The sequence below is a fragment of the Mixophyes fleayi genome, chromosome 4, assembly GCF_038048845.1.
Source record: "Mixophyes fleayi isolate aMixFle1 chromosome 4, aMixFle1.hap1, whole genome shotgun sequence".
Classification (NCBI taxonomy): domain Eukaryota; kingdom Metazoa; phylum Chordata; class Amphibia; order Anura; family Limnodynastidae; genus Mixophyes; species Mixophyes fleayi.
Genome location: NC_134405.1, coordinates 26,680,581 through 26,705,203, shown reverse-complemented (window position 1 = coordinate 26,705,203; position 24,623 = coordinate 26,680,581). Strand labels below are relative to the sequence as shown.

The 24,623-nt window shown below is 41.6% G+C and overlaps 1 protein-coding gene across 1 annotated transcript in view; it reads right to left on the bottom strand.

Moving 5' to 3' along the window:
* LOC142150586 (galactose-3-O-sulfotransferase 4-like) overlaps window positions 1–24,275 on the bottom strand; it is a 53,070-nt gene extending 28,795 nt beyond the window's left edge. Inside the window, exon 1 of the mRNA XM_075205787.1 lies at window positions 24,157–24,275. Coding sequence (XP_075061888.1) covers window positions 24,157–24,275 — 119 coding nt within the window. The remainder of the gene's footprint in view (window positions 1–24,156) is intronic.
* Between the last annotated feature and the right edge of the window lie 348 nt (window positions 24,276–24,623).

The window sequence follows — 24,623 nt, the reverse complement described above, 5'->3', positions numbered from 1 at the left end:
TCCTGATTCTGTATGTTATTAGCCTTCTTATTTGTTCACCTAATTTTGAAACTTGTTTTACAGATACTAAAGAACTGTTCTCATACATTGCACGCAATAGTCACAAGGACTCTAAAGACAAAATGCAGTTGTGCCAGAAATAGTTAAATACATCAGTCATTGCCTTTCACCTGTTTCTAGACACCTCAGTGTATGAGCTCACAGAGAGCACAGCACGAGATCCTGTCTATACACACTGCGGAAGCAAAGGAATGTTGTGCAGCACCAAACAAGCACTAACCAGTTCACCTGCACTAGGTATCCCAAAATATGACAAAGCATTCTGTCTTTTCATTAGAGATGCTCACTGACCCCCGTGTTTTGGTTTTGGTTTTGGTTTTGGATCTGGATTACCTTCGTGTTTTGGTTTTGCAAAACCGCCATTGAGTGTTTTGGTTTTGGTTTTGGTTTTGTTTTGCTATTTTGTTGGAAAATCACTTTTTTTGGGCATAAAGTAACCAAATGTAGTGCTCCACCTGTTTCTTGGATAAGTAAGGTAGTTTTAAAGCTAATAAATTAGAAAGAAAACAGTTTAATCCCTGGTAATTAGTTCTGCACACGGACCTGATTGCCTTCCTCTCCATCTTAGTCTATTGGCAATGCAGCCATCGTCTTTGGGTGTATATTACAACCTACACTTCTAGTCAAAGATCTAAAGAAATGGACAAAGGCAGTTTGGTTTCTGTCTGCATCACCCCCCCCCCCCCCCATCCACTTGTAGTAAAATAGAACAAAAGCAGCCTGCATAGACTGTAGAACTAGAAATTTGAATATACAAAGAAATAGACAAAGGCAGTTTGGTATCTGTCTGCATCAGCCCCCCCCATCCACTTGTAGTAAAATAGAAAAAAGCAGCCTGCATAGACTGTAGAACTAGAGATTCGAATATACAAAGAAATGGACAACGGCAGTTTGGTATCTGTCTGTATCAGATCCCCTCTCCACTAGGAGTAAAATAGAAAACTATTCAGCCGTTATATAATCTAGAATATAAATAGAAATTGAGAAAGGCAATTTGGTATCTGTCTATCATAATCATCAACATCCTCATTAGCGCCCTCGTCGCCTACACAAATCTCCCCCTCATCCTCTTTTATTTCCAAAGTGGCATCCTCAATTTGTGTATCACCGGCTACACTCGGGCTGTTCAGGCACACATCAGCAGAACTGCTGAAAGGGTCCCTCTTTATGGGTATACTAACAGAATGCTCACGATTAGACATCCCACTGTTGGATGGACTCTCCACAGGGATTGGTGTCATTTGTGATTCAGAGCAAACATTATCCTCTAATACCTTACTGTTATCTCGCAGCTCGGCTTTGACGCTTAACAGTAGTTGTGCACCAATTGTAGAACTTGGGAGTGCTAAAAATTATTTTTTAAATCTGCTGACAGATAGTACTTTTGACAGCCAGACATATTAATGCAAAAGAATGGGGGACACCCCAAAGCACGTATAGTGCCAAATATTGAAAAACAAAAAAGACTCCTCTATCCTCCTCTCTTCTCTATCGATTGTTATCAGAATTGGAATCAGAATTGTATTGTCTGTTCCTGCTCTAATCAGCCTGTGACTACACCCTGCTCTCTCCCTCTGTCAAATGGCGATGGATTGCTGTGGAGGCAGGTATTTATAATTTTCAAGTATCACGAGAACCAAGCCCCGAGATCCGACAACGTCACGTTGATGTTCAGCCTCGATTTGGATTCCGAGCGGGCGGGAGAGTACCGAGCCTGCTCGGCTCGGTACTCGGTTAGGCAAAGTTTGGGTGGGTTCGGTTCTCGGGGAAAAGTGACTCACCGGATGAGATCCCAGATCCCAGAGAGATACACTGTGCATCAGAAGAATATTACAGAGGAGGCCCTGAGGCAGGATAATAAATATGTCCAGTTTAAAGAACAGCTAAGAGACATGAGAAAACAAATGGGTGTGTCACCGGCCCCTGCAGAATTGCCGTCAACCAGGGCACTCCTATAACACAGTTGGAGATGGTGAACCCAGTAAAAAAACAAAGTATGTGATCACACGTAAGAGAGAGAAGCAATTGAAAGGATGAGTAAAAACAAACGTCAGCACTTATAACACCTCTAGGTAACATTGGCACACAGCGGTAGCTGAAAGGAAAAGTGGTGCAAGATGGAATTGTTCTTTTGAGCTTCCCACCCACCCTTATAATGGATCTTAAAAAGGACATGCACACTTTAACAAACCAAGCACTTCAGCAACAAGGAGTGACACGTTTGTGGCTGAAGTGCTTGGTTTGTTTGGGCCCCCACAAAATAAGGTAACAATGGGCTTAAGGCAGCTAAGGCAATAGTGCTGCCAATGAACTCTACAGTGGCAAGATGTTGTGATTATCTTTAGCCTCATCCGCACTCTCATCAGTGTGTATATCATCATAACCCACTATAAATTCAACCCCTCAGGAAACCCCCATTACAGAAGTCTCTGTAACATAAATGTCAAAAACAAAAATGAAAAAGAAGAAAAAAACACATTTTTAATAAAGGTGAAACTTTACTGTAGAAAAACATAAAATTCGCCAACATGTCATTTTACCCAAATATTAATAAGCATTCCAGCATCAACTCACTTCCTTCCCTCAGCTAGATCCCAGCACCTGCAATCTACATTGTCATCATCCTCACCCTCATCAGTGTGTACATCATCATCATCACTTAATACTAATTAATCCCCGCTAGAATCCACCATTATAGAAGTCTCTGTACTTTCATCTAAATGCCAGTAAAGATCTTCCTCATGGAATTTTTAGTTCATTTTATGACAAAACTGTCACGATTTTTGGCCAATTATTTCAGACCAGACCAAATGTGAAAATGTTCCATTGAATCATCTGCATCATCCTTGGGTCTCTTAGAAAAGCTTAGTTTTTCCTAGCATCAGCAGCCTAAGAAACTGACGGAGGGGACGACATCGTGTCAGATACCACTTCAGCTGTCAACTTGCTCACCAGGAGCTCATTGTAGCTCTTGTGATCTGGGACAGTGGGACATAAAGAGAAGACATAGCTCTTGAACCTAGGATCAAGCACAGTCACCAAAATGAAGTGATACGATTTCCAGAAGTTGATAACTCTTCGTTCCTGGCAAAGCTACTTCAATTTCACCACTGCCCTGGACTAAAATACATCCCCTTCCTTTCCCAATGTCATGGCTTGTGGAGTAAGCGTGCTTTTCACTGTTACTCCATCCTCACAAGCAGCTTTTTTAAAAATGACAGTGACATGCAGGAGATGCTGTCTGTGTCCAGAAATAATTTGGGTCATTGTCGGCATTCTGCAACAAAATGTAGGAGATTGCTGCTGCAAGAAGAAGAATCAAATTTGAGAGGGAATGTCCAGCGCAGTGGAGAATACTTTCCTTGTTGTGCAAGGTGCTGAAACCACTCTAATTAGTCACTTGCGAAGTGAGTTCAGACACTGTAAGCTGGAATCAAGTGATTCCCCTAATTAGACTTTTGGAAAATCAGCTAGAGAAATTGAAGGAGGAGATGAAACTAAGCAATTCCGCTAACTGTGAAGGACTTGTAGATCAAGTACTTTATTCGCTTTGCCAGGATCCAAGAGTTATCAACATCTTGCAATCAGATCACTACATTTTGGCAACTGTGCATGATTTAAGAGCTGTCTTCTCTTTCTTTCCAGCTGACCCAGATCTCAAGAGATGCAATGAGCTTCTGGTCAGCAAGCTGACAGCTCAAGTGGTACATGACACAATAACTCATCCTCCCTCAGTTTCTTTAGCAATGGCTGCTAGGAAAAAACTTCATTTTCCCAAGACACCCAGTGGTGATGCAGATGAGTCAGCACAACATATTGACATTTGGTCTGGTGTAAAAGAATTGCCCAAAATTTGTGACAGCTATGTATGAAAATGAACTACAAATTCCACAGGGAAGTCCGTTACCGGCAATTACATTAAAGTACAGAGACTTCTGTAATGGTGGATTCCAGTGGGCATGAATTAGTATTGTGTGAGGATGATGTGCACACTGATAAAGGTGAGTATGATGACAGTGTAGATTGCAGGTGCTGGGATCTAGCTGAGAGAAGGGAGCTAGCTGATGCTGGTATGCTAGTTAATATTTTGGGTAGAATGGCATGTTGACAATTTTATGTTTTTCTACAGTAAACTTTCACCTTTATTAGAGAGGTGTCTTTGTCTTTAAAAGGTACAAGCTTTTTTCTACATTTTTGTTTCCCTGACTTAAAACCACTGTGCACTTGAATGTAAGCTTTAGCACATGACGTAGAGGGATTAGTATTATCATGACTGAGACTGGAGAGTGACAAGAACACTGCTATCCCTGTTTCTGTGTGACCAACGGCACTGAGACTGGAGAGTGACAAGAACAATGTTACTGAAGACTGGAAAGTAACAAGAACAATGTGACTGGAGACTGGAGAGTGACAAGGACACTGCAACCCCTCCTGTTTCTGTATGAGCTATGGCACAGTAGAATGTCATTGGAGACTTTTAAAAACAATGCCAGCCCTAATATTTGAATTTTTGTTCCAGCACTAAACACTGCAACTTCTCCTATATGTGGGTGAGCTATGGCAAAGTACAATGTGAATGGAGACTTTAAAAAACACTACCAGCCCTATTATTTGAATTTCTGTTTCAGCACTAAACACTGACACCTTTAATATTTCTGGGTGAGCTATGGCACAGTACAATGTGACTGCATATTTTGAAGAACGGTGACAACCCTATTATTTCTGCAATGACAATCAGCAAAGTAGCAATGCCACGTAGACTGTAGACTGGCAACAACACTGGGACCTCTCCTGTTTCTGTGTGAGCTATAATAACATAGTTCAATGTGACTGTAGATTTTCAAGAACACTGACAGCCCTATTATTTCTATTTCAGCAATGACACCTAGCAATGGAGCAATGCAACGTAGACTATAGACTTGCAACAACACTGGGACCTCTCCTGTTTCTGTGTGAGCTATAATAACATAGTTCAATGTGACTGTAGATTTTCAAGAACACTGACAGCCCTATTATTTCTATTTCAGCAATGACACCTAGCAATGGAGCAATGCAATGTATACTATAGACTGGCAACAACACTGGGACCTCTCCTGTTTCTGTGTGAGCTATAATAACGCAGTACAATGCGACTGCAGTGATTGAAGAACACTGACAGCCCTATTATTTCTATTTCAGCAATGACAATTAGCAATGGAGCAATGGACCTCTCCTGTTTCTGTGTGAGCTATAACTCAGTAGAATGTCACTGGAGACTTAAGAAAACTGTCACCCCTACTCTTTCTGTTTTAGATATGACGCTGCCCAACTGCACTAGAGACTGCCAATAACCCTTCCTGTGCCTTTCCATGAAATGGCGCTGGATCACCGTGGAGGGCGGTACTTCTGGAATCCAAACCTCTCAAGATCCGACAACGCAACAATGACGTTTTGCCTCGTTTTCACTTCCGAGGGCACGTGAAAGTACTGTGCCGGCTTGGCTCGTTTCTCGGATTGACAGAGTTTGGGTGGGCTCGAATTTTCTACATTGCAGCAGCTTGCTCATTCAATGTAGAATTCAGCAGGTTTCTGAATTCCCAAAATGTCCCAAATTGTTACAGGCATCTCAATTACTGACCTTTCATTTTTTAGGAAATTCTGAAAGCAAAACACACAATGTTCTCTCCATTATCAGCAAAGAGGAATCTCGAGATGAATCTTAGAGGGGTGAGACTTTTTGCTATGACATTCCTGAGTTTTTGTAACAGGCTTCCTTAGAGAAGCCAGAGAAACAGACAGTGGGTTGTCTGTGACTGTCCTGTATGCTAGCACTCTTATGTTGATGGAGCTACAGACACTTCTGCTGCTGAAGGCGATACACCTACCCAGTGGACTGTCATGGTTATGTAGTCTTTTGTTTGACCAGTACCGCTTGTCCACATATTCATAGTTAAGTGGATAGTCAGTACAATGGCATTTTCTAGGGAATGAATGACTTTCTGTTTAACATCTCAGCACAGCTGAGGAATTGGTAGCGTGGACACTTAACTTCAAATAATCTGCTAAATCCTGATGCATTGATAAGGGAAATTGGATGCACATCCAATGCTAACGTAGCTGTCATGGCTTTAGTGTAACAGAATGCCGGCTGTCATATTTGGTACCTCTTGCAAATGATTGTTTTACAAAACAATTGATATTTAAAACTATACTTAGTATCCTTGGTCCCCTTCTGAATAGAAGTTTCATCCCCAGCATATAACTCTAGTGAACAAGGGTTCTTCTTGGGAAACATGGGTTACATTAGAGCAGCCCGTTTGCATTTTTGGAAATTGGATATTGGACCATGTACTAATAATGAGGAGGTTGCAGATGAAGGTGCTGAAGGTGAAGATTGCATGAGGTATCTCTCCACTCTGCTGAGAGCTGATTTAATTATATATTGATACCTTAGGATGCTACAGGTCTGGACATCTCATATTTTAATATCCCAAATATTAATATCCCAAATAAAAATGATTTTTCGCATTGTGTATTTATTTCTACACTATTCTGTTTTTATATTTTGAATTCGCACCTAAAGGAATTTGCTAATACTATTTTAAATTTTGCAATGAAAGTTATTATTCATTTGGGTTTCCCATCAAGTGCATCTTAATGTAATTACTTGAGATGTGCACTGACAAAACCGTGTTTTGGTTTTGGATATGGTTTTGGTTCCAAAACGTGTTCGTGTTTTAGATTTGCAACTGTTTTTGCCCAAAAAATCACGAAAGGCTTTGTCTTGGATCTAAATTTTGTGAGCTGTTTTTGCTGCTATATTACTATTTATAGCATTAACATTTCTTTTTCAATCATTTCCAGTCTATTTTATAATGAACCTTACACAAATGTCCCCAATTGTCACTAATTATGGCCAAAGTCTGCAGCAAACTGACTTAATGAAGGTTTTTGAAAGCTTGTCATTGTTGCATTTGCTTTCTCCTATTCAATTCCAATAATAATGGGAAGGGCAACTATTAACCTATCTGAACTATATGTTTTGCATATTTCTTACACTTCACTAATAGAACATTAGAAGGGACCCTTCAGTGTGAAGATGTCGGCGTAAGGGTTGTCAGGGTAGTCTGAATAAAGATTTAAAGCGGCAATGTGAGGTTAAGTGTTTAAATACTTAACCTTAGGGGTCCCCACATTCCCGCTTTAAAGTTTTATTCACACACGTCGTGATGATGTCAGGCTGCACTGCCGGTCAGTTCTGCAATCGGAATACCTTGCTGTCATTATGGGGCTTTCTTCGGTCATCTCCAGCGTCGTGTTCAAACTAAGTCTCATTATTTTCAAGTGGTTTTTTGATTATTTCGTGTTTTTCTTGTAGGGATTGGTGATGTCGTAATTGCGGTAATCGGAAATCCGATTACCACCGATTTAAACAGTTAAGACATATCTGCAGCTTATATGATACATGTTTTGAAAACAATGCCTTATGTTTCCAGTGCAAGAAACCTTATACAGATTAAAATTAATAATGTGGAAGATCGGTGACACATTTAGGTGAATCTAGGTGTCTGCCTAGGGCATCAATATTTCACAACCTAGCTCCAGTCTGATTAGCAGAAGGTGCCAATCCCACCGCCTGCCTGCTAATGTAAGAAGCAGTGGAGATGGTTCGAATGATGCCAGAGGGGGGGCATGCATCTGCCCTGACAATGCTACTCTGCACTCTCATACTTCCCAACACTTGACTCCTTCAAAGTGGTACGGTCGACCAAAGGATGCGTGTCTGCTTCATCATGGGGGTATGTTTGTGTCACAATGGGGGCATGGCTACACCTCAGGGAGAGTGCCTTGTCCTCTGTTATCACTTGGACGTTCCTTAACCTTCTCACCTATCCACAAAATACCCTTTCATTACTGCATGCTCCAGTGGATTGATTTACCTCCCATCATTCTAGCGCAAGCAGGACAAAGCTGTCCAGATTGGGACAGAGCCAACAAATAGGGCCTGTCCCCCTATATCAGGTCAGTTGGGAGTTAGGCACTCTAATATTGTAACTTAACAATTGTGTTCTACTTAACAGCATAGAAATATCTTGCGTGACGCAGTGTTGTGCATTTTATCCAAAATATCTCACTGTAAAAACATTTTATTGGTGAATTCCACAGGGTGTGACTTCCACGAGACAGAATTATGTGTTTACAGTGTTAGTTGTAAATATGACAGTCTGACACATTCCAGGCACACTGGCTATCACGTCATCATCATTGTGTTTTATTGTTTCATCCCTCCGGCACCCATGAGACATGCATCCGTGACTACTTGTACTATAATTACATGATCACACTCTTGTTGTTCTCAGCTGCTACTGTACTCCCCATGAACACTCTCTAGGCTTACGAACAAGCAACTCAATAATATGCAAAAATGTATATACGGGCATATACAGGCATATTTTGTTTCTGCATGTACAGCATAATTATTTTACCAATATGTTTGGAATTAGGAGGCAATTCCCATATGTTAAAAATGGGTCCAAATCAATAAATCTCAAGAGAGTTACGCTGGGAACCTAAGCAATTTGGACACATAATATGATCTGCAATTTATTGTTATGGAACCTTGCTTCTCCTTGTTGCAGAATATTTTATGTTCCTATTCAGTGTGATGTTACATACACAGTAACCTTTTCATATCATGCACTTATTGTTCTTGGGGTGGGTGGTGAATGCAGGGATTATTGACTATATAGCTTAGTGAATGTCAGTGTTTCCACATTTTTGGGGGGTAACTGACGTTGATTTTCCGTTACAATTCCTCAGGCAGCACTGAACACACATTTAGTCAATAAATGTGGAGAATTCTGAGAATTCCAGCTGCTGGTCCACATTCTTCTGCCAGTTCTCCAGCATTTAATAATATATTACAATCTTAAACAGTGTTCAAAATGGGGCGGTATGACATACCTGTACTTCTTATCCTCACTTTATTTAAGCTGCACAAGTGCTCTGCTAGCCTTTCAGAGCAGGTGTGCGTAAGATTTCCAGCCGCGGATCTGTTATCAGTTCCCCCTCTCCCTCTCTTACCCTATCTGTGTCCATCCTAATTGCCCTCCCTGTGTGAGTCTGTGTCTGTCCTCCCTGCCCTCCCTATCAATGAATGTAATAAGGGAAGGGAAGATGGTTTTGCTTTAATGTAATGAGGATGAGAGATGGCTATTAATTTAATGGTGGACTGTTGGTGGGAGCTTACTTTGAAGAGAAGGAGGGCTATTTATTAAATGTGATTATGAATTATTTAATGTTGGAGATGGTTGAGGGCATGTTTCTCAAATGTAAGTGCTTTTAATTTATTACCAGGGATGTTTGGAAGGATGGAAATAGATTTATTTATAAAATGGGAATACTATTTAATTTTGGGACTGGTTGGGGGATGGAGTGTGAATACTATTAGTTTAATTTAATTTAATAGCGCTGGTTGCAGGGAGGGAGGAGTAATTATAAGACGTGGGTTTTATTGATTTAACACTGGGGCTTTTTGGGGCTTTCTATAGGTCACATACCTGTCATTTTTACAAATAGGTCACCAACATTCTACCTGAGCAGAAGACACCAGCAGCCGCAGGTAGAGAAAACTGTAAGAACAGGGAAGGTGACATACTATTAAAAGCTATTAATAAATAGCTATATTTATTTTTAAGTGGCCTAACAATTGACTCAGCTTGTGTCAAGGCCCTATATTTAGCCACTAAGGGCTAACAAAACAAGGGAAGGTTTGGGTAAGAAACATGTGGGTGTCATGAGGGGAAATCTTAAGGAAAGGGCTATAAAATTTCAGGGACGAGTGATCTTGCTCTGTTGGGTTCAGGAAAAACTGCCCTCCCTCCCATTCTTGTTTGCTAGTTCTGGAGTTTGCCTTCCTTCTGGTTTTGCCGGTGGTGAGGAAGGTGCGCCCCCATCTCTAAGTCGGGTTCTGGTTCAGATCTGATGGTGTGTGAAGCTCGGTAGTGTTTTTTTAGGTAGGGTTCTGGTGCAGACCCGATGGTTTGTGACGATCCATGGTGCATGAGTTCTATGGCTGGTGCAGCCTTTGGCTGTCAGGAGAACACTGTACAGTTGGCTGGCAAGGTTGGCGGGGTGCACATTTCTTGCAGTGAGGTGCTTGGAATGGGACATCTGGGCATTGGACCTTTGTCGATCTGCTTACAGTGTTCTCCCACAATGTAGTGTGTTTACTGAACTAAATAAACAACTGTCTGTTTGCCAACAAGTTGCGTGTGCTGTCCTTTATTTATATTGTAGTGTTAAGGATAAGAGTAAGGGGTTAAGGTTATGTTTATGTCATCAATCGTTTAGCATTTTAAAGAAAACAATATCCCCCCTCATCCCCACACATGCAAACACATATATCTAACTTCCCCACAATGGCTACTTATATAAAAAATATCTTAAACATTTATTAGATTTTCCTGAATTTACTACTGAGAAGGAATATAGGAGCAGGGACATATATAGATAGATGGGAGCAGAGGGGTAAGGGACATAGTGAGAGAAGCAGGGGATAAATAAGAGTGAGAGGAGCAGAGAGTGTGGCACAGAGGAGAGGAGGTGGGAAGAGAGAGAGTGGGTAACCTTGGATGACGATAGGGTAACATGGGCAGAGTAGATAGATAACAGATAGCTGAAGAGTCACAAGGAATACATAAGGGAGAGGTGAAGAAACAGGAATGGTGGGAGAAACAGGGGGGTAGCCTTGCATTATTTAATATGTTTTACATTATACTATATACTGTAAAAATGCATCCAACAATACACTATGAAATTCCCCAAAAGCTCCTGGGGACCTAGGCAGCCTTTTCAAATTTCTATACCTGCACAATTCCCACTTCAATGACTGATTGATAGGATAAATCAGGTACTTCTATCTCTTTCTGTCCAAGTTCCTAATCTCGGTGGCTCTTCATAGCCCTTGTCTAAAAACATAAACTTCTGGATCATTTTCTGTTATAATAGAATAGATCTTTCCCTGGGAGTGTTGGTGACAGTTTTATGAATTTCATTTTTATGATTATTACCACTGATGTTTTTATCACTCTCACATGTGTTCTTTTTTTGCTGTGTGAAGAGTAAAGAGCAAAAGAATGATGAATGACATGTAAAATATATTTATGCATTTTAATTATATTAAATTCTTATAAAATCAGCTTTTTTTTTTAAAATCTGCTTCAGAGTGCATTTGAACCACTGTCACAGTAATAGCAACATTGGCCCCACGCTGGGCCAGGCTGGGCTGGGGGGCAGTGGGCTTCTGCCCCCGTGGCTGGTCCCATTGTGGGCTACTTTGGGCTGGGTCACAGGGCCAACTGCATTTTTTCTCTTTAAAATGTTCCAAATAGGCTGCTGAGTTGAATCTTGCCCCCCAGGCTAAAATTTACCAGTCCTCCCCTGGCCCCAAGATGCTGGTTGCCAAATCCCGGAATGAGTTTTCTGAAAATGCACATTGAGGACACAGTAGACATCACATCAAAGTCTAAAAGAATAAGAGTTTAGAACCACCTCATAATTCATTTTGGTTTTCAGGTTTTCCTAAAATACTTCTCAGTTTAGCATAATTTATGCCTTAGGAGAATTATGAGCGTAGGGAAAATAGGGTCTGTCTTTATTATACATGTCATTTCTATGTGTTCAAATATTATTAATAAATTGCAGTGATGAGGCAACAGTAAGCTAGTAATTCGGTTTTTTTTTAAGTTGTTTTTGTTTTATGGATGACGGCTTAATTGCAGAATATATTCTTGTACCAGCATTGCTCATACTCGTAGTTAAGTGGTTTTTGTATCTGTTCAATAATGGCAATTCAGCTTATGCCCTATATTTGTTTACTAGTTGAAGTACCAAGCATTGCCCGAGTTTAGATCTTCAAGTTATAAATGAGTTGGATGTAACTGTCACCCTTTTTTCAAAAATAATTAGCAGCTTAGCAGCTCTTTCAACACTCCCATGAGGTGGATGCCCAATGTCATTTTTGTTTTTATATTAAATATCATCCAAATCCATCTAGTGAAGGCCCAGAACACACTCCCCATGTCAAAGTTCTGGCCACCGTATATAAACGGGAGGTCCGACGAAGACCTCAACCCACTAGTATGTCTTCTGAGATCCAAGGTTACCAGTTTGTGAAGTTTTCGTCTAAATCCATCTAGTGAAAGACCCAGAACAGGCTCCCCAGGTCAAAGTTGTGGTCAGCATACACCAACGAGAGGTCCAACCAGAACCTCAACTCCCCTAAAACCTGGCGTACACCAGGGGAGCTCCGACATGGACCCTAACCCCCTTAAAGTCTGGTCAGGATCCAACTGGACCACCTCGCATTGGTTTTATCCCAATCAGTGTAAGGGTGTCAAAGATATTTACCAGAAAACAAAAAAAACAACTAACTTGTTCAATTATATATGTGAGGAAACGGGGTGCTAATGGACTGAGAACTTTGTATTCATCACCCATTTCTCATGGTTTAATGTACTTTTTAATCCTTGGCACTGTCTAAGTATATAAACCAGAGCAATGGTGTATTATGTGTGTCATTAGTTCATGTTATTAGGTACATTTTGCCCTTGCTATTACCTGTAGTAATGTATGTAGTAGAAATATAAAGAGTATTGCCATACTGTGTGAAAATAACAGGACAGCAGAAGTCAATTTGCTTGTGTTAGCTAAGGTAATTACCATTTGTCTCAAATGTCCATTGTTAATAGGTGCAGCTTAGAGTTGGTATGTAATCAGAACAATGTCTGAGTTAACCAGCTGGCAGCCCATGTTAATTAGCTAGGTCAACAGGTAATCTGAGAGGTAATTAGGTTAAAACCTTTAGATGATATGCAATGTGCCTCCACAGTAATATATTAGCTGAAATAGCATTGAGAAATGTATCAATAAGTATTAATATAAATTATATTGTATCAAAATGTATCACAGATTCAGATGGCGTAACACTGCTGATACAATGTGTCAAAAATCTTCTTTCATGTAAGTGTGCAGTTTCATTCCCTGATGTTATATTGTAGACCTTTGTTTAGTGTATCCCGCCAAAATAGCTAATTGAGTCAAGCCATTCCATTGTATAATCAAGGTAATGTCTAACAGCTAAAGTGTCCACTGAGAGAATCCTGCTGTAAGGGGGAGGTTTGAGACATTTGACCCTACTTCCTGTGTATACAGCGAAGAATATAGGGAGAGGAGAATGCCAGGGGAGCTATTGTAGCTTGAATGATCTTGGTGTATGGTAGATCAGCAAAAGGGACTCTGGGTCAGGCATCGTGATGCCGCTGGAGGAAACCCTACCAGGACAGGAGGATAAGACTCTAAAAGAGACTGAGATTATTACTTTGGAGTGCAGACTGCAAGAGGCTGCTGGAGGATACATGCTACCATTTACCCTGTAACTTGTGAACGACTTGTGGTGTTTAGCTGTCATAATAAAGTCTTATTTTGGATATATTCTGGTCTATCTGAGTGAGTTGAATCCCACAGAGGGTAACTGCCATCCCAACTAAGGTTGGTATCATCACAATATATATAGAAGATGTATGATGATACTTATAAATATGTGTGCCAGTACTATTGTAATGTTACTAATTATAAAATCTATTGCATTATATTTTTTTATGATAACTGGTTTCCAAGAAAAAGGAATTATCATCCTTTGACATTGCTTGGTGTCTAGAAGTGAGATGTTACAAAGAGACAATAGAACTCAACAGGACCATCAAGAACATGACCCATGGATGCTATTATACAGTGTCTAGTCAAGTATTTTCCTTATTATAGAAGAATGTATGGTTTACAGTAACTGGGATTTAGACCTACAGTCTCTAGCTTGGACCTTCCTTGTCCCCTGGTATTGGGTTATACCAATCTATCTGGCTACTGAAGGCATAAAATATCTGCATTCAGTTTTCCTTTTACAGACATAGATAATGAGTGGGTTTTGAAGTGAAATGCGTGAGTAGCCTTTATTGCCTCTAGCACTTTGTTAAACAGATAAAACAAATGCTTTTCCGAGCAGTGATGGGGTCACTATACACTATGGACCAGGATATTTGAATCTGTGCACAGTGGCAGATAACTGACAGTAGGTCAGAATTATAGTAAAAAAAATCTTACCTTGCCTAATGGAAGACTGTGAAAATAACGTATGGTGAAATATTCTTAAATATTCCATATTCTGAAAGCAATTGATTCATCACTATTTCTTGTCTTATATGTAAATGCTTTATTGTCTGCAACATATCAATGTGCACTATACAACACCAAGTCTATTACTTATGCTCTCATTAACCAGTAATATGTAATCCTCATTCTCAAGAAGCACTAAATAGTAGAATTCATACCATGATTATGGTGTTGGTTGTTATTACCGGTGGTAGTCACCTTAACGACCTAAATAATCCGATTGTAAAGACAGCAAGATGTTAAAAACACTACTTACATTTACACAGACTCAGCCCAGACTCACGTTTGCACAGACTCATCACTTTGAACCGCGACTTGAATATTTATAGAGGTAATGCAACGATCCCGGCGTACGATCATGGAATGTAAGTATGAACTTTACTGTACCAGGATTAGGGTTAGGGTTAGGATTAGGGTACTTACATTATATATATGATTGTACGCTGGGTATCTTGCCATTTTAAATATTCAAGTCACGGTTCAAAGTGACGTCATTTTAAATTGTCGGAGTCTTCTCACATCGGAACTGGGCTTAGTCTGTCTTTACAGCATCGTGAACACGTACTACACCCGTTATTACCACACTCGTATTTAACAACGACAGAAATAAATGTAATATGTGTATTTATAATTCTTGCATTTCGTCCAATAAACACTTGTGCACATTCACTAGTAATACTTTAAAAGGTATATTTATACCTTCTGTCCCTGTAACACTCTCACCATAATAACACTGTTTCCGAAAATACCATTCCCTTCATTGGAACCAAACCAGACAAATTATTTGTAAGGAAACAGCCAGATGTGAAGAAATATACACTCAGTGACCACTTTATTAGGCAAACCTGTATACATGCTCTTTAATGAAAATATATAATCAGCCAATCATGTGGCAGCAACTCAATGGATAAAAGCACCTGTGGTCAAAAGGGTTCAGGTGTTGTTCAGGCTAAACACCTGAATGGGGAAGAAATGTGATCAAAGTGACTTTGACCATAGAATGATTGTCGGTGCCGTAGGGGGTGGTTTTAGTATCTCAGAAACTGCTGATCTCCTAGGATTTTCATGCAATCTCTAGAGTTTACGTAGGATTGAGCATAAAACAAAAAACATCTACTGAGCAACAATTCTGTGGGCGAAAAATGACTTGTTAGTGAGAGAGGTCAGAGGAGAATGGACAGATTGGTTTAAGTTCCACTTCACCCTATTAGACTGCTGTCCCTTTGTAATGTCTGGCTCGTTACCATGATCTGGAGTAGATAGCGTTTATAGCAGCAGAGAGACTTCACACAAGCCCAAAGGTTTCGTGCAACTGACCTCAGCTAGCTTTATTCAGTAAGAAAGAAAACCTCAAAATATACACGCACCGTCCAGCTCTAACTAAACACTTGTCACTCCTGACTAAGACAAAACAAATAGAACTTTCAGTGCAATTGCTTACAGGCAGATATTAGGCTCTCTCTCACAAAGACTCTGCAACTCCTGTCCCCAGGCAGTGAGAGACGGACTGAGCTGAGCTGCAGCCTTTTACTAGCACTACTCAGGTGCAACCTGCAGAATCACTGGTAACTTGGAAGACACAGTTAATGGGCCTAGTGGATGGAGCCCGCCCTTACTCTCCATCCATAACCCGTTTCCTGCTTTGCAACAGGTCTATAGCCCTTCAGCAGCTTATACACAATAACATTTTCCTGGCAGTTTAAAACAAGTAGATTAGGAACCTAGCTAATATATACCTCCCATCATACACTAGCCCAGTGTCTTTGTCATACATGGAATAACTTCAGATAGAGGAACTTGGTTTCTATTAAAAATAATAATAATAATTTTGTTTCTCTTCTTCTTTGCAACGATCAGCCAGAATAACCAATGAACCAATCTATCTTTGACACATTTTTTAAGGTGTTATATTTTAGATCATGAGATAGATTAATCCAATTATATTCTCTGAGACAGTGGTCACAGTGGGGATTTAGAAGTGCAGCTATTGAAATTGGAAATAAAAAGGCTGGGGGCCGCCAAGGCCCCCAGACTTGGTGTTTTGGGGGGGTTTTTTTAAGCCAAAATGACATAAGGCTAAACATAAATAAATCAGGATTCACCAGCTGATTAATAGTGAAATGTTAGGCAACGTAAAAATAAAAATAGCTATTTGCTTTTATTAGTATGTCACCTTACCTGTTCTTGCAGCTCTCACTACCTGCGGCTGCTGATGTTTTATGGTCAGGTGTTGCCTATCTGGAGCCTGGAATGTTGGTGACCTATTTGTAAAAAAGACAAGTACGTGAAATATAGAAAGCCACAACAAACCCGGGGCGGTAAATCAATAACACCTACATTTTATAAATAGGCCTTCCTCCTTGCAACCAATCCTATTAAAATAAATAAAGTGAATTGCATTCACACTTAATAAATAGACATATTTTCCGACAGGCAGCCCTGACGCTAATTTAACAGGATACACATTTAATAAATAGCCCTAATCTCTCTCTATTTGCAGTGTCAGTTTTGACAGTGCACTGCCATCTGCCATTCATATCAGGTATTGCAGCCTATCCTCACACAGTGAAAGTGTTGACGATGCACAGACACATAACATTTGTAGCAAGGTATTGCCATAGATACTCACACTTTATTTAGTCACACTTTCTCCCTCTCGTTACTTTGATAGAATGATATTGAGTGATGTTCTCATAAAAAAAACATTTTGTGTTAAGGAGTCACAAGCTAGTCTTCTTTGTCAGCGTGAATGCTAATTTTAAACAGCAGATGACATCTACATGAACCTGCAAAGCATATGAATGTCTTCTGCCTGGCATCATCAAACAGCTTTTGATGTAATCTGTAGGTACATCAGAACTTGCACATTCGTATTCAATTTGCAATGATTTAATTTATTTAATCAACATCGTTTTGGTGGGGTATGGTGTCCCGACGCTTGGGATACCGACACCTACTATCGCTACGAAAAAAAAATGAATAGTAAAATGACGACATGAATAAAAAATATACACTGACCTTAACAGCAACGGCGTTGGTTTCCGAAGAGTCTGGCATGCGACGGCTGGTAATTCCAAAGATACTGCATGCCGCGCTAGATTGTGACATCAGGTAAGTAACAGCCTAACCCTATCCCTAATCCTATCGCTAACCCTAACCCTAACCCTTACCCTTACCCTAACCCTAACCCTATCCCTAACCCTTACCCTAACCCTATCCCTAACCCTTACCCTACCCTAACTCTAACCGTATAACCGGGGGGCTCCCACCTTCTGCACCTGCCATGCAGCAGGCCCCATTATCTCCATGGGCCCTGGTGCATGCCACCTGCTGCTCCAATGACAGTTCCGCCACTACCTCCAGCCCTGAGTCTTATTTAACTTGACCTTTCCTTTGTTGCTGATCTTGTGCTGCCATTACTAATTCGGTGTCCGACCAACCATGGTTTGTTTGAATTCTCCTCATCCTCTGCTATCCATTCTCAAACCCAAGCGGTAAGCACCACTAACTCCACTAACGCTATAAATCTTAAGAATTATAATTGGGCAAGGATTTATGAATGACAACACCTACGTACTTAAACTAGCCAACCAACTGTAACGGCAGATTGGAGGGGGGCAATTGTCTAGCATCAGAGGCCAAAAGGAGCAAGAGCAAACCATCCCAATTCACCAAAGCGGACAACAATGCTTTGTTATTGTGGTAACATGGTGAACGTGCATTGAAGTGTTTGAGTATGCTTTGAAATTTATTTATGTATTAATATACTGGAGTATTTTTTTATAAATAAATATAAAATAAGTTATAGTTTGAAAATGCTAAATAATAGTGGAAAAAAAGAAAGGAAAAAAATTACGAGAGGGTCTAAGAGCTAAGACACAAGCATGGGGTCTGGTCTACAGAGCGATGTTATTAGACTGGATTACAGCACTGAATGGAGAGAACACGTTTCCTTTGTTCTTAAGTTCAGAGGAGTGGACACAAGGTAGCCACCCGAATCATATATATTCTCTAAGATTTCCCTATTAGCATTGTATGAAGCAATGACTGTCCACAAGAACAGATGAACTGGCTTTTACTAAAAAAAAAAACCTGCTCTGTTTGGAACAGGGATCCCCATTAGACAACATCATGAGCATGGACTATTGGCTGAAAGACTCCTAGGAGTATATTTACTAAGCTGCAGGTTTTTAAAAAGTTAAGATGTTGCCTATAGCAACCAATCAGTTTCTAGCTACCATTTATTTAGTACATTCTACAAAAGGACATCTAGAATCTGAATGGTTGCTATAGGCAACAGCTCCACTTTTTCAAACCCACAGTTTAGTAAATCTATCCCCCTAGTTTGCATTTTGGACATGGTTAGTTTCTAATTAGTGAGTCATTGTTATGTTCTAATTGCGTATATCAAATTAGTTTTTTTGCTGCACTTGTTTGAGCATGCTTACTTAGTTCAGTTCCTTATATCTTTTCCTTTTGTTAATGGAAAACATTAATAATGGTTATTTATATACAGAGGGGTATTCAATTGTCAGCGAGATTTTTTTAGAGCGCGTTAAGTCATTTTAACACTGTTTTTCATCATTTTTGAGCGGGTTAACTTTACCCGCAATTCAATTCCATTGTTAACGCTACGGTTTTTTTCATGAAACGGTCCTTTCCAGTAGAAGGTCTATTGAAAGTATAGGGTGTGCGAGAGGCAGCCTATTCTCTATCTACACCACTTCTCTTGGAAAACTAATAAGCTCCTTTGGATTTCAGTATCATCTCTATGCGGATGATACACGAATTTATCTATCCTCTCCTGATCTTTCACCATCTGTGTTGTCTCGCGTTACTGACTGTCTTTCTGCCATTTCATCTTGGATGTCTTCTCGCCAACTCAAACTCAATCTTTCAAAAACTGAATTAATAATATTCCCACCCAAAAACAGAAGCTTCTTGCCTGACATTTCTATTTCTGTTGATAACAGGACCATAAATCCCACCCCGCAAGCTCGATGCCTAGGTGTAATCCTTGATTCACAACTGTCGTTTATTCCCCACATCAACTCTATATCTAAATCATGTTACATACACCTAAAGAACATTTCCAGAATACGCACATATATGACACAAGACACCGCAAAAACATTAATTCATGCACTCATCATCTCCCGCATCGACTATTGCAATTCCCTCCTTACTGGTGTTCCCAAAGTCAGACTTGAACCCCTACAATCTATTTTGCATTCAGCGGCTAGATTGATTTTCCTTACAAACCGTTATTCCTCTGCTGAGCCACTCTGTCAGTCTCTACCTTGGCTGCCTGTATTTCAACGAATCCAATATAAAATTCTTCTACTAACATACAAGGCCATCAACAAAATTGCACCGACATACATTTCCTCACTTGTCTCGAAATATCTCCCTACTCGACACCTCCGTTCTGCACAAGATCTATGTCTCTCCTCCACTCTCATCACATCCTCCCATTCTCAGTTACAGGATTTTTTCCGGGCTGCACCCACTTTGTGGAATTTCCTCCCACGCACAGTAAGACTTTCCTCTAGTCTTCAAACCTTCAAGCGTTCACTGAAAACCCACCTCTTCAGACAAGGTTATGATATTCCTCTACCATCATCTTAATTTCCCTAGATTACCCTATTACCATCCTCTACACAGCTAACACAAGACAACAACCTTCTGACCAACATTGCAACACACATAGCCCACTCAGTACTTTTACCTTTGCAGTCTGGCTGGTCCATTGTGCAATATGATGTAGCACATGCCCTTGTGTTTCTAACTCCCATTGTCCTATAGATTGTAAGCTTTCGAGCAGGGTTCTCTTACCTCTCTGTCTGTATGTATTACCCAGTATTGTCTTATTAATGTTTGTTACCAATTGTAAAGCGCTACGGAATTTGCTGGCGCTATATAAATAAATGTTGATGATGATGATAAAAGCTATTCAATTGTTTTTTAACGCGGCAGGTAAAACAGACAAATATGCTGTTTTATCTCGCACCTCCTTGGGGTGTGTTAAAAATAAAAAACCTCTGAAAAGTAGCTGAAATCATGTAAAAATTTGGAAAAAAAGTTAAACTTATGTTTATAACTAATGCCTAACTTGTGTAAGTTGATTTTCTTTAAAAAAAAATAATGAAATAAAAAAAAAAAATGCATAAAAATAAATAAATCACTATTGATTATATTTATGTATGTTTTTGGTACAACTATGAATGTAGTAATGTGTTTTGACATGGTATAGATGATTGTATGGTAAAAAATTGTTCAAATAGAAAATATGCTAAAGAAAGTACTGTAATGTAGATATTATTAATGTGTAATGCAATCTAATGTATCGAAATGTATACAAAACTTTTTTTTTGTGTTACACATGACCGCGTTAGAACTCCCCTTCACTCCCCTAATGTCTCGCAAACACAATTTTTAACGCGCGGGGGCAGCGTTACCTCTTTTGCAATTGAATTGCACGAGTTTTCCCGCTGCGCTAACTCCAGACGGTCGCTATTGATGGCAAAAACCCGCGCTGGACTTTTTGTTTTTTAACGCCGTGGGGACAAAAAAATATCTCTGACAATTGAATATGCCCCTAAGGGTCTGATTTTGAATTAGCAAAGAAAAGGAACAAATTTGCACCTTGGCAAATCCATGTTGCATTAGAGGGGGAGGTAAATTTAAAATGTGGGGACAGATTTATATTTGGGGTAGGGAATGTTCTAGATTAACTTTAAATTTCAGTGTACAAATAAGCTATTAAGTATTTGTGTGCTACATGAAAAAACAGCCAGTATTTTCCTTGCGTGCAAAAAAATAAGTCAATTTGTACCCCCTGCGTTGTAAATAGAGATGCTCACTGACCCCCGTGAACTTGCTTTGGTTTTGATTTTGGATCTGGATTAGCTTTGTGTTTTGGTTTTGTTTTTGGTTTTTTTAGACAAAATCCTAAAATATGCTAAAATTCCATAATTTTGCTCTTTTCTTGTTCCTACATTAGTAGTTATTTGCAGTCAATTTTGACCACCTCACAGATCACAATATTTTCATACACTTTCGGACAAAAACTGCAGCGACCTAACTGGATGGTAAGCGACAGAGCAATGACTCAAACACACGGCAGTTTCTACCACATCTAGGACACATGGGCACACAGCAGTGGCAGAAAAGAAAAATGGTGCTTTACTCAAAATTAGGCCCTATGTTTATAATTATATGTTTTAAAAGAATATATTGATAAAGTGTTTTTAAAGCCAATGCCACATTGTTTTTCATGAATTCAGGAATTGAAGAAGGTTTTTTTTACAGAACTGTTGTTGGTGAAATGTTGTTTATTGTAATTGGTTGGAAACCCTGTAGGCACAACGGCTCTATTGTGGGATTTGATTTGAGCACCTAAAGGAACCCCTGCCTTCATTATTTTCTTGAGGTTTGATAGAATGACCAGGTATTTCATATATTCAAAGTACTAAACCCAAACGGAATGTCCGGGTGACTCCCGCATTTTGGGTGAGTCTCACGGACTCCCGGGAGAGTATTGCAATCTCCCGCATCTGCCCACTTCCTAGTGAAGTGGGCAGAATTAGGTCCAAAATGCTGAGATTCTACGGGAATCGCAGCATTTGGCCCCTCCCCGCTGTCAAATGACGCGTTTGCGTCATTGCGTGACGGGGGCAGGTCCAAAATGGCGCAATTTTCGGAGCCCACCTCCCCCGGGAGGCTCCCGGGCGCCAACTTCAGAAAGTTGGTAAGTATGACTAAACCAAATAATCATTTTATATTTAATGGATTACTTACTCTAATCCGTGAAGATAACTTGTGATTATCGCACATAATGACAAGTGAGGCTTCATGGGACGAACGCACTTAAAGGGCGACAGGGTTTGTAATAAGCTGAACACTAACCTGAAGGAGTTAACTTTGGGTTGGGCCCGACCAATGGTAGCTCCAAGGGGAGGGACCCTGAGGGATATAGTTGGCTGCACTTCCTGGAATGCCTCATTCCACAGCACGAGATCAGCTGGAGAACCTGCAACAGCAAAATGGATAAGTATCCCCTTTTACTGTTAAAAGTTTTCTGTTTCTCTTTGTGCCTGTCTTTTTTTCTTCTTGTTTTTCTTCCCCTGCATATAGCCTGCCATTCCCTTATTGCTCTTGTTTTTCTTTTCCTCTCATTGTCCGCTCCTCTGTCCCTCCTTTACCTTTAATTCTTCCTCCATATTTGTTTGCTTTTTCCCACTGTCACCCCCTTCAGCTCTCCCCCGCCATGCCCCATCCCAGGCGCATTACAGCCCGGGCGGCTCGCCTCAGGTCCCCCTCCCCCTCCCATCCCGCCCACCATATTGCCTCCATACAGGGCTCCCCTGTTAACATCAGCCTCAACGTCCATCCCGCGGCTCCCCCGTCATCGGGTTCCCCTATCCTTGTCCGCCCATCGGCGGTACATCAACCTAGGTGCTCTGGCGGGCAGAGGGGCCGGTCAGTGGGCTCTCGTCCGGCAGCCGGGTCATGCATGTGCAGAACTAGGGCGCCATCGCGCCCGGCCGTGGCATCTTCCTTTAGTGTGGCGGGAGGGGGGAGGGGGGAAGTGGGTGCCAGCAGGAATGTTCATGAGACCGTGAGTCTCAGCCTGGACCAGGGGGATGGTAGAATCCAGCATGCGGGCAGCACAGTGGATGTAGGAAGGGGGATGGTCACCAGCCCTGGGACAAGTACACAGAGGGATCCTTCTTTCACGCAGTGCCCCATTACCACCCCCCCCCCCATTTCATCACGCGGGTGGGATCACTTGCTTACAATCCCCCAGCCCCGCATCAGTTGAACTTTCCACCAAGCCCCTTCCTGCCCCACAGCGGTCGGGGCTCTGCATGGGGGTCTCAGCAGGGGGTAGATTCGCGGGTGGCTAGGGGTGGGTATGGTCTGCCTATGACACACGGGGGGCCTGCGCCACGGGTCAGGCGGGAGTGGGGGCTTCGCGGGAGCGGACGCCTTTGACAGCGGTATTGCGAGCAATTTTGTGAGAAGGGGGAATCGCCTGTGTGGCCTCCCATAACCCGTTACAGCCTATCACCACCGGGGAGGGGTTCATGGCTGGCACGAAGGGAGTATGCGCTGGATAGTACTGCTAGCGGGCTGGTTTTCGGGGGTCGGAGCTCTGGGGGGGACGGTTTAGTTTTCGATTATCATCACGCTAGCTCGGCCCAATTGTCCCTCCGGTCACCTCCTCACCACGACGCGGCCCGCTCAAGCGGCCACAGTGGGGGTTTGCCGCGGTACGGTAGTCTGGTTGCGCCTAGGTGGGAGGAGGTAAGGGGGTTTTCCAGTCCAGCCCGTCATCCTGCCCCAGCCCATGAATATGGCGGCGATAGACTTGGCTTAGCGCCGCGGCGCTTAAACTATTTACCCAGACTGCAGCTTACTGCTCCTATTTCTATTTCAGAGCCGGCGAATAGTGGATGAAGGGTCAACATTGGTGGACGTTCCGGGTCTGAGTCGCTTGATCAGAGGACATCCAGAGGCGACGAGGAGTCGACATCGGGGACTTCAGGGGGCCTGGTTGCGCCTGCAAGGGAGGCGGAGTCGTCTGCCGGAGTCGGGAATCCCGCGATCAGGGGTGAGTCCAGTTCCGCTACTACACATAAAACACAGCTGTTGGGGTCCCCTGTACTATCCACTAGCAGCGGGTCATCTGACTCTGAGGATAGACCTAGGAAATTGATTAGATTGCTAGAGACTCAGTTGCTAGGAAAGCGCAGTAAGCAGACAACTCAGGCAGGAGACACCAAACAGCCAGTAGTCCGCAGTAATTTAGGGCAGGTCGAAACGTTAGAAATAACGCATGGTATCAGGCCTAGCGTGAAGGATAGAATAAAAAGAGGGAAGTACGTGGACATGTACGCATTGACGGGCGAGGATACGAAGGCCTTGGCGGCGGCTTGTGATAAGTCAGGCATGGGGGAGGAGAAGTACCGATCTTTCTCCAGATGGGTGAATGCCTTCTGCATTTTTGCGACAATATACCTTGAGACTAGGCCCAGCGAACAGGCGGAAGTATTGCATTACATTTAGCAGGATGTATGTGAAAGACGGCCCGCGGATTTGGAGGGCATACGACGAGCTTTTCAGGAAGCGTATGAGTGGACGCGAGAGATTGCCCTTAGGAACGAAGGACATAGACACCTGGCTAGAACTGATGAGGCCGAGCAACCAGGCGGCAGAGGGCAACTTAGGAAGGCGGTTTCAAGGGCCGGGGAGGGCGCAAGCGACCCTCCCTACGAAAGGAAGGTGCTATGATTTTAACACAGGCGCCTGTCAGTGAGGTTCATCCTGCAGATTCAAACACAACTGCACAT